Source organism: Chelonia mydas, chromosome 6, assembly GCF_015237465.2.
Source record: "Chelonia mydas isolate rCheMyd1 chromosome 6, rCheMyd1.pri.v2, whole genome shotgun sequence".
Classification (NCBI taxonomy): domain Eukaryota; kingdom Metazoa; phylum Chordata; order Testudines; family Cheloniidae; genus Chelonia; species Chelonia mydas.
The window spans coordinates 125,916,594-125,936,302 of NC_051246.2; the positions used below are offsets into that span (position 1 = coordinate 125,916,594).

At 49.8% G+C, this 19,709-nt stretch overlaps 1 protein-coding gene across 2 annotated transcripts in view; it reads left to right on the forward strand.

The window, feature by feature from the left end:
• The first annotated feature begins 845 nt into the window (after window positions 1-845).
• The window catches only part of NID2 (nidogen 2), a 54,069-nt gene continuing 35,205 nt past the window's right edge, over window positions 846-19,709 (forward strand). For both annotated transcript variants that reach the window (XM_037901311.2, XM_037901313.2), the window contains exons 1-3: window positions 846-1,197; window positions 2,163-2,468; window positions 18,094-18,326. In XM_037901311.2, coding sequence (XP_037757239.1) covers window positions 988-1,197; window positions 2,163-2,468; window positions 18,094-18,326 — 749 coding nt within the window. In that variant the 5' untranslated portion in view covers window positions 846-987. The remainder of the gene's footprint in view (window positions 1,198-2,162; window positions 2,469-18,093; window positions 18,327-19,709) is intronic.

A 19,709-nucleotide genomic window follows, 5' to 3' on the forward strand; every position in this document is an offset into this window, starting at 1 on the left:
CCGGAACGGGGTCTAAGGAAGGGCAACCAGCTGCACGCTGTAGGTTTGCAAAACGCCAGCGTAAAATCTCCACGGACTCATCAACCGACAGTCGTGTGTGTGTGTGTGTGTGTGTGTGTGTGTGTGTTTCCTTGTCGTCAGCTGGCCAAGAGACCTGCCCAGCCTTCCTCCAAGCCTTGCAGCTTCTGATTGCCTTGTCCCTGGGGGGGAGATGGAGTCAAGTGAACCTCACCGGCAATCAACGCAGGGGGGCCAAACCAGCCCAGAAGGCTCCCCACACCAGAGCCTCGTTGGCACACCAGCCCCTCAGTGCATGGCTGGCCGGCTGTGCCCTGGCAGTAGGGTGACCAGAGAGCAAGTGTGAAAAATCGGGACAGGGGGTGGGGGGGTAATAGGAGCCATATAAGAAAAAGCCCCAAATATCGGGACTGTCGCTATAACATCGGGTCACCCTCCCTGGCGGGGGTGTGCGCAGTCCAGCCCTTAGCACCTCGGGGGGCTGATTCAGTCCCTCCACCGCCCCACAGCTGGGGGGGGGGTGTCTCATACACAGAGGGGTTGATCATAACCCCGACCTTTCCCCCCCCTATAATCCGGAGTGTGCAGCGCGCCAGCGGGGCCGGGTTCTGCTTCTCCAGCCCCCGGCAAACGGGCCCCCCCGCGTCCCCCACACGCGGGGCTGGGGGGCGCTAGGCTCCAGCGGGCCCCTGCCGGGGGGGGGGGACCCCCAGGGCACCGCCGGGCTTAACAAGAACCAGCCGCGGCGCCGCTCCGGTTTCTGGGGCCGGGCGCGATTGGCCGCCGGCCGGGCTCGGGGCGCCCAATGGCGGCGCTGGGGCAGAGCCGAGACCCCGCCCCGGCCAGCGCCGGGAGCGCAGGTCGGACGTGGTGGAAGCGGCTCCTGGGCTGGAGATTCCTGCCCCTGCCGCCGCCCGGGACGGGAGCCAGCCCCGGGCCACCGCCGCCGCCGCCCCGCCAGGGCCCAGCATGGGGCTGCCCGCGCTGCTGCTGCCGCCGCCGCTGCTCGTTCCCTGCCTGCTGCTGGGCTGGGCGGCCGCGCTTCCCCGGCGGGAGCTGCTGCCCTTCGGGGCGCCCCGGGGCGATCGGCTGCTGCAGGACGGGGACGACGAGACCTCGGCCGTGGTGACGCTCGGGAAGCCGCTGCTCTTCTACGAGACGCGCTTCGGCCACCTCTACGTGAGTGCCCGCCGCGGGGCTGAGCGCCCGGGCCCGGGCTCGAACCCGCGGCCGCTCGCCCCGGGGCTCCCGGGCATGCCCAGGCTACAGCCACCCGGCGGCTAGACCTAAAGCTGAAGGGCCAATAACAGCCCGCAGCAGGGTTATTGGTCCGGGACCGGGCAAACTTTTTGGCCCGAGGGCCACATCTGGGTATGGAAATGGCACGGCGGGCTGCCCCGTCCCTCCCATTGGCCGTGGTTCCTGGCCAATGGGAACTGCAGAGCCGGCGCTTGGGGCAGGGGCAGTGTGTGGAGCCCCCTGGCTTCCCCTACACATAGGAGCCAGACGGGGGGGAGACGCTGCTGCTTCCCGGTAGCTGCACGGAGCTACGGCACGCACGGAGCAGGACAAGCCCTCGACCCCGCTCCCCGGCAGGAGCTTGAGGGCCAGATTAAAGGGTCTGATGGGCTGGACGCGGGCCGTAGTTTGCCCGGCCCTGGTCTCGGAAGTTGCTAAGAACTTGGTGCATCCGTAGATTGTCTTACATGCTCCCCTTTCACCTAGCTATCCCTATCCCTACGCCTCTGTCTAGCTAATGGTGCTGGAAAACACTGTGCCCAGCTGCTTCCTCTAGCGTGGGGGGTTGCCTGGAGTGAGCCTGCAGCTGGGGATGGAGCTTACATGGGTGGAGAGGAAAGGGAGGAAGCTGAGTCTTTGTCATTCCCCCCCCCCCTCCCCCCGTAATGTTGGGTAAGTGAGGTCCCTTGTGGCTGGGCCCCGGCTGGACTGAAAGCCCCTGGATGGGGTGGGTGGAATGACTTGGCTCGGAGGGAGGAACTGGTGATGCAGAGGCAGGGTGGGAGTGTTGCACTGAATGGGATCTTTCTGCACTGCAGCTGTTGCTGCCTGTTGACAGGAGTCCTGTGTGGGTGGACGAGATGGTGGAGAGGGCTTTGAGCAGAGTTCTTTGCTGTCTCTTGTAGGTAGGAACCAATGGGATCATCTCCACCCAGGATTTCCCCAGAGAAACCCAGTATGTGGACGATGACTTCCCCACTGACTTCCCAGCCATCGCCCCCTTCATGTCCGATATTGACACCAGCGGCGGGAGGGGGAAGATCTATTACCGGGAGGATGCGTCCACGGAGGTGCTGGGCCAGGCCGCTCGCCTTATCCATGCTGGATTTCCTAGTGCGGCTGCCTTCGCTCCCACCCATGCCTTCGTCGCCACCTGGGAGAACGTGGGTGCCTATGAGGAAGTGTCTCGAAACTCGGAGCCCTCCAAGAAGGTAAGGCCAGTGTTAATAAAAAGAACAGGAGTACCTGTGCATCTTAGAGACTAACCAGTTTATCTGAGCATAAGCTTTCGTGGGCTACAGCCCACTTCATCGGATGCATAGAATGGAACATATAGTAAGAAGATGTTTATACATACAGAGAGCATGAAAAGGTGGAAGTACCCATACCAACTGTAAGAGGTGAATTAATTAAGAGGAGCTATTATCAGCGGGGGGGGGGGGGGGAATGGAAACTTTTGAAGTGATAATCAAGATGGCCCATTTCGGACAGTTGACATGAAGGTGTGAGGCTACTTAACATGGGGAAATAGATTCAATTAGTATAATGACCGAGACATTCCCAGTCTCTGTTCAAACCTAAGTTAATGGTATCTAGTTTGCATATTAATTCAAGTTCAGCGGCGTCTCATTGGAGTCTGTTTCTGAAGCTTTTCTGTTGCAAAATTGCCACCTTTAAGTCTGTCACTGAGTGATTAGAGAGGTTGAAATGTTCTTCTACTGGTTTTTGAATGTTATGATTCCTGATGTCAGATTTGTGTCTGTTTATTCTTTTCCATAGAGACTGTCCGGTTTGGCCAATGTACATGGCAGAGGGGCATTGCCATCATGTGCCAGCATATATCACATCGGTAGACGTGCAGGTGAACAAACCCTGGATGGTGTGTCTGATGTGATTAGGTCCTATGATGGTGTTCCCTGAATAGATATGTGGACAGAGTTGGCATCGGGCTTTGTTGCCAGGATAGATTCCTGGGTTAGTGGTTTTGTTGTGTGGTGTGTGGTTGCTGGTGAGTATTTGCTTCAGGTTTGGGGGCTGTCTGTAAGTGAGGACTGGCCTGTCTCCCAAGATCTGTGAGAGTGCAAAAACACTAACCCAGGAACCTATCCTGGCAACCAAGCCCGATGCCAACTCTGTCCCCATATTCAGGGAACACCACCATAGGACCTAATCACATCAGCCACACCATCCGGGGTGTGTTCACCTGCTATAAATCACCTGTATAAATATCTTCTTACTATATGTTTCATTCTGTGCATCCAACGAAGTGGGCTGTAGCCCATGAAAGCTTATGCTCAAATAAATTGGTTAGTCTCTAAGATGCCACAAGTACTTCTGTTCTTTTTGCTGATACAGACTAACATGGCTGCTACTCTGAAACCTGCCAATGTTAATGTTAGCTGCTGTGATCCCATTGGGATCTGAAGAAACAGTGTAATTCCAGAGAGAGATGTGGCTGGGAAAAGGTTTCTAACCAGAAATGCATCGTGCAAATATTACCCACGTCAATGGCCCCTGTTTTTGAGCATCTGTACCAATTTTCCAGACTAAGGTTATGTCTACACTGCACAGTTATCCCAGGTGACTGGCACCAGGGTCTGAGCACCCTGGTTAGCCTTACTCAGGTGTGAGCATGCCCACTGCAAATGTAAAACTGACAGACCCCGGTCGCTGGCTGGCGGGATCGAACCTGGGACCGCTGAAGCTTAGTGCATGAGCCAAAAGCCACATGACTCTTAGCTAAGGCTGTAGAGTAAACTTATTATTCTCTCTCTCTAAGTGGTCTCAGTACCACTAAAGTGGACAAAACACCACACCCAGGAGATGTGTGGGTTACATACTTCCCCTACCTGGAAGTCCATGTTCAGAGACTTCCCAGTTGAAATCCCGGACGAGCCCCCACTTGTAACGCCGACAGACCCTGGTTTTTGGTGGGCAGGATTGAACCTGGGACCTCTGAAGCTTAGTGCATGAGTCTCTGGCGCATGAGCTAAAAGCCATATAGCCCTTAGCTAAGTCTGTAGAGCAGACTCATTAATCTCTCTCGAAGTGGTGTCGGCGCCACTAGATGGGACAGAACACCACACCCAGGAGGTGTGTGGGTTACACAAAGTCCTACCTGCATTACTGTGTCCCCAGTGTTTCTACCCTCACCCGTGTGTGTGTGTGTGGGGGGGGGGGGCAGATCGCAGGAGGGCTCTCTGTGTTGAGACACTCTAGGATTCCTTCCCTGTAAGTTATGTCAATTACTGAAGAACTTGTCAGTCCTCCAATGCCCTTCCCACAACTCCCCCCAGAGGACAATCAGCACTTGAGTGATTTAGCCCTTATCTTTACTGCAAAATGGTTGGCTTTCAACCTGAGGTAAAGTGGAGTTCAGGCTCTAACCCATACCCCCAGCTGGGTTGGCTAGCCTGGGCTTAAAGTGCCTCTGGCTTAACTGTGCAGTGTAGACATCCTAGGCGCCAACTCCCTGGGTGCTCCGGGGCTGGAGCACCCACAGGGAAAAATTGGCACCCACCGGCAGCTCCCCGCCTCGCCTCCGTCTTCTCCGCTGAGCGCGCCCTCCTCAATTCTCCTCCCAGCGCTTGCTGCTGCGAAACAGCTATGGGAGGGAGGGGGGAGTGGCGGGGACATGGCACACTCAGGGGGGGAGGTGGGGAAGAGGCGGGGCCGGGGTGGGGACTTTGGGGAAGGGGGATGGAGTTGGGGCGGGGTGAGGGGGCACGAGCACCCACTGGCCCCAGGAGAAATTGGCGCCCATGGTAGACGTACCCTAAGACCTGTTCACTCGCGTGCTCTCTAACATCTCATGGAGCATCAGCTGAGCCAGAGCTCAGACGTGGGGTCACAGCCCGAACTCCGTGGTCTAGAGGGACTACAACTGAACGGCTGAGGGCAGCACAGCTTGGATCTCTCGTGGTGAGGCTAGAATACCATTCACAAACCCCTTAAGGACCGATTGTGAGACCCTGACTCCAAGGAGTCGTGCTGAAGTCAGCTGGGCTACTCTTGTCACTCACTCCTCACAAGGGATTCACGATCTCTCTTGCAAACACCAGTGGTGGAAATCAATGGTCATGAGCTATTATAATTTGACTACTAAGAGCATCCACTCAACATATACAAAGACTCTGGTGGTCTCTGCTGCAAAGACCTTGCAGTACAGTACAGATAGGGCCTTTTGTTTTCAGTTTTTATTATAGTTAATTTTCCCGGGAATTTATCGGTGTTTATTACTACAATAACGAAAACAGGTGGAAAAAACGATTAATAATTTTTCTGGGTAAATATCGGGGTTTATTTTGGTGGATGGCAGCTCGGGGGAAAAAGTCTCCAGTAGCTTTGATGAGTGGAATTCAATGTGGTTTGCCGCAGAACTAAAACAGAACTGAAAACAAAGTGTCACCTCTGAGTTTAAGAAAACAATACATCTCTCATCCCCTCCTCCCCCCCCAATGAATCTTTTCATTTGAATAAACAGTTTACTGTTGTAGACTTAGAACTATTAGCCTATAAATATTTACATTTAATAATTGGGCCACATCATTTGCAGCGCATACACTCAACTTCATCCTTTTCGCCTGTTTTTTTTTTTTTTTAATTTTAAATACTTCCTTGTGTTCTGAAACGTATTCTGAGACAGATTTTCATTTTCTTCCCATGTTAGTGTATCAGATCTTTAAACCGTTATCTGCTAACGAATTGAAATGCGTGCGGGGCGGGCGTAATATTCATCAGTACATTCAGATGCGCACGCACTTCAGAGCTTGTGTGCATGCCTGTTTGTTGTGTGTATCGTCTAGCCTAATACATAGCCTTATTTCAACAGACACCTTTGCATATACACACAGACTAATGTATTGTACAACAATCCATTGCATGAGAGAGATGTATTTCCCTAATAAAACGATTGATTTTTTTAAAATATATTGGAATGATACAAAAGTAGGTTGAAAATCAGAAAAGAAACAAGTAATTCTTTTTGTAAAACCTGGGGTTGTTGGGTTTTTTTTTGTAAAAATCGGTTTAAACCAAAAACGAAGGGGCTTAAGTATAGACAAAGAGAGAACCAACCAGGCACTTAGAATGCTCCGGGTGATGGTATTAGCTAGAGGTGGTGCAGAAATCCCCCATTGGCCTTTGCTGAAAGGTTCAGCTGCAAATGTACCTTCAGTACAGTTGCTCTGGATTTACAGTGGTGTAACTGAGATCCGAATCTGGCTCAGAGGGACTGATACTTGTGAGTATATTAGGTAGGGTTTGGCCCAGGATTTGTGATTTGATTTTTAAAAAATTTTTTTTAAGCACTCCAAACATTTTGTTAATGATTTGGGCTCCTAGTCTCCTTTTCTAGGGTTTGTTTTCCAAGCTACTCGTTAACAAATGTCCGTGGGGAATAGCTTTCAGAATTTCCACTGTGGGTTGATATGGAAAGTAGGCACCACTTAGATCGGGTCTCAAGAACTTCCTGCAGTGATGCATGCTTTTCAGGGACGCGAACTGATAACACTCATGAATAGACTGAAACGCTTTCAGATTCACAGCACTTGGATTCCCAAGTCATTTCATGGCTCTGGCCCATGAAGGCGGAAATTGCTGTCATGATGAACGCTGTTCACTGGTCTGATTCCTTACTGAGGGGGTAGGGAGCTCCTAGTGTTGTCATTGCCCCGCTCCTTGACTTTTATAGTGCTATTTGCACGTCTCTCATGTGCCCTGAAAGCCTGGCTGTAGTTTTTGTTTTGTTTTTGTTTTTTAAATCTGGAATTCTTTTGGGTTGCAGAGAAAAAACTTCTTGAACAATACCATTGATTTGCTGTTCTGAGCTACCTGCGTGCAGCTTGCTGATGACATGCTAACATCATGTTGCAACATGATAGGAACATAGGAGTTGTCATCCCAGGTCAGCCTAGTGCTCCATCTAATCCAGCATCCCTGTCTCTGATGGTGACTAGTACCAGATGCTTCAGAGATGGGCAATTATTGAATAAATTGCAGTAGGGAATTTTCTTCCCAACCCTATCAGTTAGGAGCTGGTTTGTACCCTGAAGCATGAATATTTATATGATTATTTATATATACACATGATATTTATATCATGGCTACATCTAGGCTGCATATATTCCCCCCCCCCCCCCCCGACTTTTCAAAAAAATATTACAGTAGAATCGCGGAGTTACGAACACCTCGGAAATGGAGGTTGTCCATAACTCTGAAATGTCCTTAACTCCGAACAAGACGTTACAGCCGTTATCCATGGGGAGGGAGAAGGAGGGTTGGGGCTGCAGCCACGGGTGGGGGTATGTGTTAGGGCTGTGGCCGGGGTCAGGGCTTCTGACCCTCAGGAGCACCAGAGCTCTGGGCTTTAGACTTGGGAGGAGCTCGGGGCTTCAGCCCAACAGCTCTTCTCCCAGTTTCAGCCTCGCGGGGGGCACCAGGGCTCGGGGCTTCAGCCCTGCAGCTCCATTCCTGGCTTCTGCCCTGGGGGGCACCGGGGCTCAGGACTCCCCACGGCTCTGCTCTTGGTTTGAGTGGGGGGAGGGGTGCCTGGCCTTTAGCTATAGGGGGAGCGCTGGGGCTGAAACCAGCGCTCCCCTCATAGCTCAAGCCCCAGTGCCCCCCACAGGACTGAAACTGGGAACGGAGCCATAGGGCTGAAGCCACAAGCCCCAGCACTCCCCCAGGTCTAAAATCCTGAGCCCAGTGTTCCCGAGTGTCAGAAGCTCTGACCCTGCCCGGAGCAAGCTAAAGCCCAGAGGCAATAAGGTATTTGCTTTGTGTGTCTGTCTGTCTGTCTCCGCGGCTGCCTGATTACTTCTTGTTCCAGAGAGTGTCTGGTTGACCAGTAAGTCGGGAACTCTGGTGTTCATATCTTTGAGGTTCTACTGTAATGTAATGCTGAATGTGCTCATTATCCAGTTGTCTATACAAGTGCCCTATCCTTTTTTGCATCCTGCTAAACCCTGGACCTCGCTGGAACCTTGTGGCAATGAGTTCCGCCGGCTAACCAGCCACATGTTGTATATGCAAAATATTTCCTTTAAGCAAGTTTTAAATTTGCTGCCATCCCCTTGTTTTTGTATGATGATGAGAAGGCAAATAGAAGAGCCTGATCCTGTGGTGGAGATAATGTGGCCCAGCATTGCCATGTGGTGAGAGAATTTCACTATTCTGCACTTACTTGTACTGTAGTATTAAGAGGTTGCAACAGTCAAGGGTGTCTTCAGAAAACAAGGTCTCCTTTGACCTTTACTCTCCTCATCCATCCAGCATATAGGCTAGTGCTGCTTCCCCATGAATGTCTTTCTGCAGCTCCTCCTTCAGGTCAAGCATGGGATGTGGAACAGCCTGTTTTAGGACCGAGAAATCTCCAAAGCACTGGCCCCTGGCCTCTTTGCTCCAAGAACCTTACAAATAGGCTCTCTTTCTCTCCTCCCAGGGGCTCTTATTAGGTTGTTTATCAGCCCTTTCTGCTGCCTCTCCGTGCTTGTGATGAACAGTCTGGCTGAATGTCCAGTTGCCTTTCAAGCTGTCAAAGTGCCTCTTTTCCTTTGGCAATGCATCTCCCATTCCCAAGTGGAGCAGTATCGTCCACCGCCTTCCTCTATGGACCCGGTGGGTCTCCTGGAGGTTGGCTGATTGACTGGAAGAAAAATCCCACACCGTGCCAAGCAGCGAACAGGAGTGCAGTCCTCCCCTCAACACATCTTCTTAAAAAGTCCACTGCTTAGCAGGGTTGCTGTCGCTGGAGCCGCCTGGCCCAGTTGTGGGTTTTGGGGCCATGCCACTGCATCTCCGTTGCAGGATGTTGGTCTGACTTAGGAAGTGAGGGTCACCGGTGGGGTTTGTGCTGAGGGTTTTTATGGCCGGTTTGGGAAAGAGCAAGAGAGAAACGGAGTGACAGCATTTCAGGACTTCCTAACCTGGTACCAAATGGGAGTGAAGAAAAATATGTTCTTTTTGAAGGAGGAAGTTGCTATATGCATCAGGGAAAAGAATCGTACAATCACTAATTAAAATATCAGCTACTTGTGACATGCCAAGCATCGATCACTCAAGGAGCAACAATTTTGTTGAACTCAAGTGTTCAAAAATCTGTCCCTCCAACTCAAAAAAATCGTGAGTGACTTAAAAATCATGAGGCTTTTTTTAAAAAAGGGGGATTCTGTTTGCCTTCTAGGTTTTGAACCTTTGGGGTCACATTTTTAAGCTTTTCTCCTCATGCATCAGTTAGTACCTTACTTGCATTTAAAAAAAAAAGTTGAGATTCTCACATAATCACATGACTCCAAGAGCAGGGGCTTTAAAATAGACTCCGAATGAGACTTGCGATAAAACCGCAAGATGTAGCAATGCTGGATCAATATACTGTTGCTGACAATGCTGCTACTGAGTTTCTTTAGGGAGGCATTTCACAGACATTTCTCCATGGTGTTTTTTATACAATGGCACACTCTTGATCGAGTAACTGAAAACAGCAGCAGTGTTTGTGAGCAGTATGGTCTCTGGCAGCTCGCACAGTGAAGCGAGTTGAAATCTGGCTTACCCTTAGCTGGAGCTCTGGGAAGCTGCACTGAGGTGGAATTTGCCTTCTATGGCTCTTTTAACAAGTGTTAAACGGCCGGACTCCATTGAGATCAGCCTAGTAACAAGCTCTGAGCTAACCTTTCTTGCTCTTTGACCTCTGTCCTTTACACTCCATCCATCCCTCTTATCTGTCTGATTTCTCTCTAACCCTTCTGGCAAACTTTAGCAGCGATTCCCATCTGATTATCCTCAGTTTGTTCAGTGAGACTGGGTGGGCAGAATCAAGCTCCAGAGTAAACTCTGTTGACTGCAGTGAGGTTGCACCAGGGATGGATTTGGTGCAGTCTCTGATTGCCCAGCTTTGTAATGTGTTTGCCCCCCACGCCAGATCTTTTTCAGTGTAGCTTTGTTTGTGTTGCTGAACTGCTGTCACTGGGGCATAGTCCTAAATGCCTGTGGTTGTGAGTGTGGGTGTGCGTCCTTCACAACAAACTCCCTTTATATAGGAGGGATGATGACTGCCTTGTGGAAATGCTAAGAAACTCTGCAAATAGAGCTGGGGCCCCTTTTTGGCTGTTGAAATTACTGTAATGAGAAAAGTCCATGCTGCTGAGTGTCTGTCAAGCCAAAGGCTAACCGACGTGGGAGGGCATCTTTCCGTGACTTTACCCGCATCGTCACACTGAGAATTGGATCGTTAGTAGGATTTTATTTTCCATCATTTCTCTGAAAAGGCTTTAGAACATAATTTCAATTCCTTCCTTCCCCCCAAATAAAACACTAGCAGCTCACTCTCATTCTGTACTTATGTTTCACTAGCCCTTAAAGGACTCGATTTGAGAGCAGGGCCCCTGTGTGCTAGTGTAACCCATGCCTGCTGGGTGTGGGGCTCTGTCCCTCTCTAGTGGCACCTGGACCACTTAGAGTTAATGAGATTGCTACAGCCACCAAAGAGCCATGTGGCTTTTAGCTCGTGCAGTAGAGGCTTATGCAGTAAGTTTCAGAGGTCGCAGGTTTGATCCCACCTGCCGACAGTGTTACAAGTGGGGCCTCGTCTGGGCTATCAACTGGGAAGTCTCAGAAGCTTGGGGTCTGCTTCCTCAGCTAGGGGAAGTACATAACCCAGCCTGCTTGGTGTGATGCGCTGTCCCCTCTAGTGGTACCTAGACCCCCTGGAGATTAACGAGTCTGCTACAGCGTTGGCTAAGAGCCAGGTGGCTTTTAGCCCATGCAGTAGAGGCTCATGTGTTTAGCTCCAGAGATCCTAGGTTCGATCCCACCCACCAACAGCTGGGGTCTGTTGGTGTTACACTAGGCACGTGGTACATACACAAAGTAGGAGACGGTCCCCTCCGGTATGAAAAGACAAGACAAAGACAGTGAGAAAGGAAGTATTATCATGCAATTTCCAGCTGGAGAATTGATGGACACAGAGATTCAGCCTCATTAAATCAAGGAGCCCAAAACTCAGGGGGGAAAAAATGTTTTAGTAGAGACTGGGGGACGGATTCTTCTCCCGCTGGTGCAAAGAAGGAGTAACTCCAAAGCAGTCAATGGGGTTACAGCCATGAGAGGGCTGATGTGAGATACAGGAGAATCGTGTTTCGGGATTACTCAGAATGCAGTACAAAGGTTCCTTTAAACCTAGAGGCAAGGTTCAAAGGCAAGTCCAAAGGAGTTCAGCATTTCAGGGGTGTGGGTTGTCCTGCAAGGTAGCTCGCTCAGGATGAGTTAGGACTAGTTACTCTGCGAGGGGCTAGCTGTGAATGCCCGCTGCTCGTGAGCGCTCCGTGGAACATTCAGGGGAAACATGCACCTGATTAAGGATGACCTCCTGGCTTTGCCGAAGTCAGTGACAAAGCTCCCATTGATTGCACTGGTGCCAGGATTTCACCCCAAATTTTCAGGGCCTCTCGAAATGCCCACCTGGCAGCAGCGCACTGTGGTAACAGAGACAGCAGTTTTATACAGGTCCTGATGATCTTGTACTAGGGGGTCAGCTTCTGAGCTAGCAATGTACCTGAGTCCCGAATGTGGCCAGCGATGTGTTTTCTCTCTATTCTCCTAATGTTCTTCTGACCAAGGGTGTTGATGTGAAGTCAGGTCTCGGGGCTCAGTTGGGAGAGAGAGTTTGGGAGATTAGGTGACAGCAGAAGGATAAAAGTCTCCTGGTTGTGAAGGAAAAATCAGATGTTGTGGAGGAGTTTCTGTGTGCTCGGGAAAAGAAGAGCTGGGGTTAAGAGCCAGGAAGATAAAGTAGAGAAAATGATGGAAGAGCCCCATTGCAGGGGAATAGAACATCCTGGTAATAACTCACTGGGAGCCTGTGGGGAGGAAGGGAGAGAAGTGGAATTTGTTTAGGATGGCGTTGAAGCAGATGAATGTCTCACCCTGGAGCCATGCAAGTGTCACAATGCAGTGCTTGTTATGTGGCTGATCGCCCCTCAGGTGATTGAATTCAGCCCTGGACAGAGGACCAGCACGAGACCTGCTCAGCACTTCTTTTGAGGAAGAAGGATGGGGATAGGGCACTGGACTTGGACTCAGTTCTTGGCTGAGTCACAGAATTCCTGTGTGACCTTGGGCAAGTCATTTAATCTTCCCCGAGCGTCAGTTTCCCTTGGGGCTAATAGCACTGCCATAGCTCAGATGGGGACTGAGGATGAAATCAAATAGTGTTGGTGAAGTTCTCAGATAGATGTGCTGGGTGGCTGCCCAGGGTGAATTTCACCCAAGGACAATGGACCAGGGACCTATTTTAATTTTGGGACGCCCTATGAGCTTCGCTAACTGGAGCCGCTCCTTGATCAGTCTAAAAATTCCTGCTTATAACTAGTTTTTAGACAATGCCAGTGTAAATCAGCACAGGTCTACTGGCTTCACTGGAGCGATGCCATTTACATGGCCCGGTGTTGGTTACAAGGTACATCTCCTCCAAGGAGACCTGTGAGATACTGAGTCACTTTCTGAGGAATTAGCAGCTTCCTGTCCAGTGCATTGGGCCTTGTCTCCACACACAAGTTGTACCATGCCACTAGTGTTGGGACAGTTATGCCGGTATAAATGTATTTATACTGGGATACCATACAATGACTGGGAAGAGGAATAAGCGACACTGGTAGAAGGCACCTTTATACTGATACAATTATGTCCACATGTGGGGTTGTACCAGTAGAACTATGTTGGGAAAAAATTCACATTGATAACAGTACAAAACCTGTGTGTAGACAAGGGCTACAGCCATGTCTACACTACAACCTTCTGCAAGTGTAGCTGTGTCAGTCAGGGGTGCAAAGAGGTGTGATCCCTGACCGACTGAGCCCTGCCAGCACAATGTAGATATAGCCGCAAACCTGCCCCTTTACCAGAGTAGTTGTTTTACAATACTCATACAAACTGCGGCTTTGCTAGTGTAGCTGCGTCCACACTGGGAGTACAGTATGCCAGTCAAGCGCTGCTAGTGTAGATGTAATGCCGACAGACCCTGGTCATCAGCGGGTGGGATCGAACCTGCTACCTCTGGAGCTTAGTGCATGAGCCAAAAGCCTTATGGCACTTATCTAAGGCTGTAGAGCAGACTCATTAATCTCCACGTGGTCTCAGTGCCACTAGATGGGACAGAACACCACACCCAGGAGGTGTGTGGGTTACACAGACATAGCCTAAGTAGTCGTAAACTGACAATCTCAGGATTTTGGAACAGATTCTGATCTCCTCTGATCCAGTTGTATATTTGGAGTAGCTCCACTGAAGTCAATAGCGTTGTATGGACAACACGGGAGTTAATGGTTGCCCTCTGCTCAGGGCTGGTGAGGCCACCGCTGGAGTTCCGGATCCAGTTTTGGACAACACGCTTGAAGAAAGACGCAAACAAATTGGAGAGAGTCCAGCGGAGAGCAGCAGAAAGGAGAGGAGGTTTACAGAACCTGACCTCTGGGGAAAGGTTGAAAGAACTGGGCATGTTTATCTAGAGAAGAGAAGGCTGAGGGGGGAAATGATCTCAGCCCTCAAGTATGTCCAAGGTTGTTATAAAGAGGACAGTGATCGGTTGTTCTCCATGTTCATCCAGCGGGACAAGAAGTGGCTTAATCTGCAGCCAGAAAGATTGAGGTTAGATGTTCGGAAAGGCTTACTAACGCTACGGGTAGCTAAGCACAGGAAGAGGCTACCTAGGGAGGTTGTGGAATCTCCATCCATGGAGGATTTTAAGGTCAGGTTGGACAAAGTCCTGTCAGGGCTGGTCTAGGTCAGCGTTTCTCAAATGTGGCCGCATGCAGCTACCAAGGGGCTTTTCTTGACGCCACAATCTCCTGGGCTGTGATGGGTGGGGAAGAGGGAAAGTAGAGGCCACTCCTTGTTGCTGCTGGATGCACTGCCTTGGTGTTGGTGGTTGTTGCTGGGGCTGTCAGCAGGGGTTGGGTCTGGAGACATCTGGGACACAAAACTGGAGGAGCAGGCAGCCAGTGAGTTCCCCACCATCCCAGAGGTGGTGGAGCTCAGGCTTTGGACGTTAGTCCTGGGGAGGCGGCAGGCTCTGGTCACGGGGTCCATGTTCCAGCCCTGGGCTCCGGCCACAGAGCTTCGGGCTCTGTCCCCGGGCCCAGTTCCCCAGCCGTGGGGCTTTGGGATCTGACTACAGGGCTTCATGCTCCAACCTACCCCACCCACCCACCCTCACTGCCTCCCCTGACCCTTACCCAGGGTTGAATTTGTCCCCAGGCTTGCCTGGGCTGAGTAAGTCTGCTGTGAAAAGTGATACTTGTATGTTTGTTAATATCACTTTTCACAGCAGTCTTACTAGCTGGCAATAAACAAACTACAATGATTTGGACGTGTCTATGTGCATGTTTGTTTGTTTTTCCTAAAGCTAATGAAGTATTGTAGGAAAAAATGTGAGAGTGGCCACCAGCAAGAATTGATGGCCGCACTCTGAAGCCACCAAAAATTTTGTCTTGAGAACCCCTGGACTAGGTATATTTAACTCTGCCTCATCATGTGGTGCTGGCCCCCCTTTTGAGATCCCTTCCAGCCCTACATTTCTATGATTCTATGACTAGAGATATAGAAACCAGAGATAGGGACTCCAGGTATAAGTGAGAACAGAATCTAGCCTCACGTTGTTAATAATGTGTCTTCCTGTAGCCGGAGGATGCTCAAAAACACTTCACAGGGGCATTTCCTGGCTCACAGTGGCAAATTCAGGTGTCTCTCTTGCCCCTATCTCAGTTGGACAGAAGCTTGAGTCATCTCCACTTGGTGGGGGTGAGCTAGGGTGTTGTGTTCGTCATCGCTAATTCCTACACAGCCCCTTGTTTATGTAACAAGGGACGCTGAAAGTCTTGGGAGGGTTGTTTATGTCTGAACATCAGATCAGCGTGAAAGGCAGGTGGGTAATGGGAGGAAGAGCTGTGGAAACCATAGTCCCCACACAGTCTGGTGAATGATCTCTGTTCCTGACTGCAGCCCTGTTCTCCTGCCCTTGTTTGGTCCTCTGCTGTCCTGACCAGAGGTTGCCATCTGGGTTGTAATGCTCCCTAGGGACTGTGACTGTGGCCAGCAAAATTTGTTTCACACGTAACATGTCTGGAGACTGAGGACTAATCTACGGACAGATGGTGAGTCTTGTTGTCTGACTGGCTGGTGGGCAGTACTGTAGAAGTTTATGCTTGGATTTCCAAACAGTGGAAACTCCTTATGATGGGATCATTGTGGTGTGAACTGATCATTCTCTCCTTGTTTGAAGTGGACCATTTCCACCAATTCCACAAAAAAGCTCATTAAGCCAAATTTAAACCACATCCTGTTGAGCCAGTGAGCCATCTCTCTCTCATACAAAATAACGAATGCTGAATGTGATATGGTTTTGGTTCTTCTTGAGCCGTTATTGATCTCTGGCTGCTTTCCTGTGCGAGTTGAGGCAAGAATTCAATGTTAGCATTCAGTCAAACACAAATCACATGAAAAGTGGAAGGCACACACTGCATTTGTTCCTCTGTACAGTGCTGGGGTTGGTAACAGCAGTTCTATCAGCACATTCCAGACTCAATTTTTTCGCATGGCGTTCCCTATGATATGCTAGGAGGTCTCTCTTCAGGGTTAAAGCCCCAGATTGCACATTTCTTGTAGTTCCAGCTAATCTTCTGGGCCCTCATTCTCTTCTCTTGAATGCCAGTGCGCTCTCTCTCTTTCTCTGTGTGTCAGAGACAATTTCCCCTCTTTCCTGTTTTAAACACCCAGAACAGATCACACTTACGGATCATTTTGTAACACATGTAAGATTGTGACACTAAATTGTTTTCCTAGATTCCAAAGGCGATGATTGTAATAATTCTCTCCTCAATGAAAGAGACGTGGGGGTTTGTAATAATTCTAATGCTGGACGTACGGGGGAAGGGGGAAAGAGAGACATTGCTATTGACACATTTTTCTGGTTAAGCACGTTGAGTGGGATTTTCCAAGGGAATGAGATTCCCAGTTCCCAGAGAATTTCAGAGAGGCATAACTCTCCTGTGAAATCCTAGTCTGTCATAAACATACAGCGAAGGGTAGCATAAAATCCCTCCTTTACCTGTAAAGGGTTAAGAACCTCAGATAACCTGGTTGGCACCTGACCAAAAGGAACAATAAGGGGAGAAAATACTCTCAAATCTGTGGGGGAAGGTTTTTGTTTTGTGTTTCTTTGTGTTCTCTCTGGGTCAGCAAGGAACCAGGGCAGGGAAAATACATCTCCTAAAACCATACCTGACCTAAGCATCTAAGATTACAAATTGTAAGTAATAGGAAGGAAATATGTTAGATTATCTTTTGTTTTAACTTGTGAATTTTTCCTAGGCTAAGAGGGCGGTTTATTCCTGGGTTTTTTTGGTAACTTTAAAGTTTTGCCTAGAGGGGAATCCTCTGTGTTTTGAATCTGATTACCCTGTAAAATTACCTTTCATCCTTATTTTACAGAGGTGCTTCTTTTACTTTTTCTTTATAATAAAGTTCTGCTTTTAAGAACCTGATTGGAGTTTGTAGTGTCCTATAAACCCAAGGGTGTGGTCTGTGCTCACCTTATTTACTCTCAGGCCTCCCCAGGAAAGGGGGTGAAGGGCTTTGGGGGATGTTTTTTGAGGAAACAGGAACTCCAAGTGGTCCTTTTCCTAAATCTTTGTCTAAATCACTTGGTGGTGGCAGCGTTACCTAATCCAAGGTACAAGGGAGAATTTGTGCCTTGGGGAAGTTTTTAACCTAAGCTCGTAGAGATAAGCTTAGGGGGTCTTTCATGCGGGTCTCCACATCTGTACCCTAGAGTTCAGAGTGGGGAGGGAACCCTAACATAGCCGTTGTCCCTACCTCTCAAGTTTTCATCACAGGAGATGTTATCCAGTCTGGTCCCAAAGTCCCAAGCCCCTTTGATGCACCCTTAGTTTTAATTGCTGTAAACCAGTGGTTCCCAAACTGGGGTTTGTGAACCCCTGGTGGTTCGTGAAATGTTACAGGGGGTTCTCAGGGGAAAAAATTCCCTAATGGTGCACAGAGCTGTCGCTTGGGACCCCGGGCAGCACGGGGCCAGCAGCCTGGAGCCCCTGGACTTCCAAGAACTACGCAGATCAAAGCAAGCGTATCTGTCACATTGAGGAGATTTAAACTTCAAGACTCCTTATAAGAAATGGAAAGGGAGGTGGATATTTTTTGCTGTTTTTAAAATTAAATAGGCAGCTAGTATTGTTTTCTAAAATTATTATGAAGAACAAGTTTAAGCTTTGTTGTAACGTGCATCGTTTGCCTGGACTGCTCAAGACCTGAATGCTTGTGCAGGAGGAACTCTTTGAGTGGCTTCTTAAATACTGTCATGCTGTCTCACATCTGATACTCCTTGACGAACCATAGGAGCCTTGTCTTATAACAGGCTTATTCAAAGTGATGTAGGCTACGAAAGCGAGATCTTGGAAGAGTGTTGCCATTTTCATAATGTAATAAAAATATTGTAATGATAAATAATTAATAATAATTAGTGTGTAATAAGCATGTCATAAAACAAATTTTATATTTCCAAGATCACTGCTTTTATCATTTATACTCAGGTAAAGGAGAAAATCCCTGGAAATATTCATTTTTAGGAGGGGGTTTGCGAGATTTGACATTTTAGTGAAAGGGGTACACAGGTTGTTAAAATTTGGGAACCACTGCTGTAAACTAATTGCATCAAAACCAAAGTCCCATGTAGCTGAAGTCAGTTTGTGTCCCTCATTCCAGGGCTTTCTCTCATGCATCCAGGCCTTTAACAAGTCTCCCATACGTTTGTGGTGATGCTTTCTTCTGCAGCTGAATACCTTCCAGGCAGTCTTAGCCTATGATGACTCCGACACCTACGCCCTTTTCCTTTATCCCGATGACGGCCTTCAGTTCTTTGGGACTCGGCCCAAGGAGTCTTACAACGTCCAACTGGAGCTGCCAGCCAGAGTGGGTTTCAGCAGAGGCGAAACGGATTACGTAAAGAGAGAAGGGCCGTATTACACTGTCACCAGCAGCGAGCAGTCTGTGAAAAATCTCTACCAGTAAGTAGCGCGGATGGGAGCGCGTTGAACGGCGTGTCTGTATAACGCGGCTCTTTCATCAGTTAAAACCCCAGGCTGCTGAAATGCTGGATCTGTCCGAGCTAAAAGCAGAGGCTGCCTCCGGGAAAACATCCCCTTTGGAAACAGTCTTCTGCTTTGGGATCCTGTTACGCAGAAATGCATACTGATCCTGTTGCCTTGATTGCTGGTTTCCTACTGTTTACTTACCCCTGTTATTGCACTTAGGTAATGACTAGCTCAGAGGTCCCCCTACGGGGGTCTAGAAGAACGTTCGGGGGGCATGTCTGGGGCCCAGGCCAGCCCCCTTGCGGGGCAGGGAGGGAGCGAGCGCCACCCAGCTCTGCTCCTGGCCCCGACTCCGGCTGCTGGTCCTGGTTGCTGGCCCCACAATTGGGGTCCCGACTGTCGGCCTTGGCCCTGGCCGAAGCGCTGCCCCCGCCCCAGCTGTGGACCCAGCCTTGACACCCTTACCCCTCCTTCCGGACCTGTGACCCCGCTCCCAGCCCTGTGGGGGAGGGTGCGGACAGGGCTTTGGGGGTCGCGAGCTAAAAAGTTTGGGGACCACTGGACTAGCTGAATCAGTGTTATTTACTCCTTCTCATAACACAAGAACTAGGGGGTCACCAAATGAAATTAATAGGCAGCAGGTTTAAAACAAAACGAAGTATTTCTTCGTACAACGCACAGTCAACCTGAGGAACTCCTTGCTAGAGAAGGCCAAGACTATAACAGGGTTCAAAAAAGACCTAGACAAGTTCCTGGAGGATAGGTCCATCAATGGCGATTGGGCAGGCATGGTGTCCCTAGCCTCTGTTTGTCAGAAGCTGGAACTGGGCGACAGGGGATGGATCACTTGAGGAGCTGGCTGGCTTGGAGGACATAATAGGTGCTATTAAGACATGGAAAATATGGAAACAAGCAGGCTGTATTGACATTGGTCAAGCCCATATGTTGGGTGAAGCCCCAGCTCCACGGAAGTCAATGAGAGGTTTGCCGTTGACTTCAGCGGCTCCAGGATTTCACCTGTTCTTGCCAATGCTCCTCGGCGCTTTTGATGAGGTAGAACACAGTCCAAGTTTTGTGGAACAGGCTATTGTTATAGCAACACGCTCGCTGTCTTCAGGTGTGTCAAAGGTGGTTATAAAGAGGAGGGTGATCAGCAGTGGTCCCTCTAATTTTTCCCACCCATGTGCAGAATGAATTTTGTTACGTGCATCAATATGTCTGACACATCACCTCCATAGTGGGGCACATAACAACATCCATGTGGCTGGGATGGGGCCGGGGCTCAGGGCTGGGGCAGAGGGTTGGAGTGCAGGGGGGTGAAGGCTCTGGCTGGGGGTGCAGGCTCTGGCGTGGGCC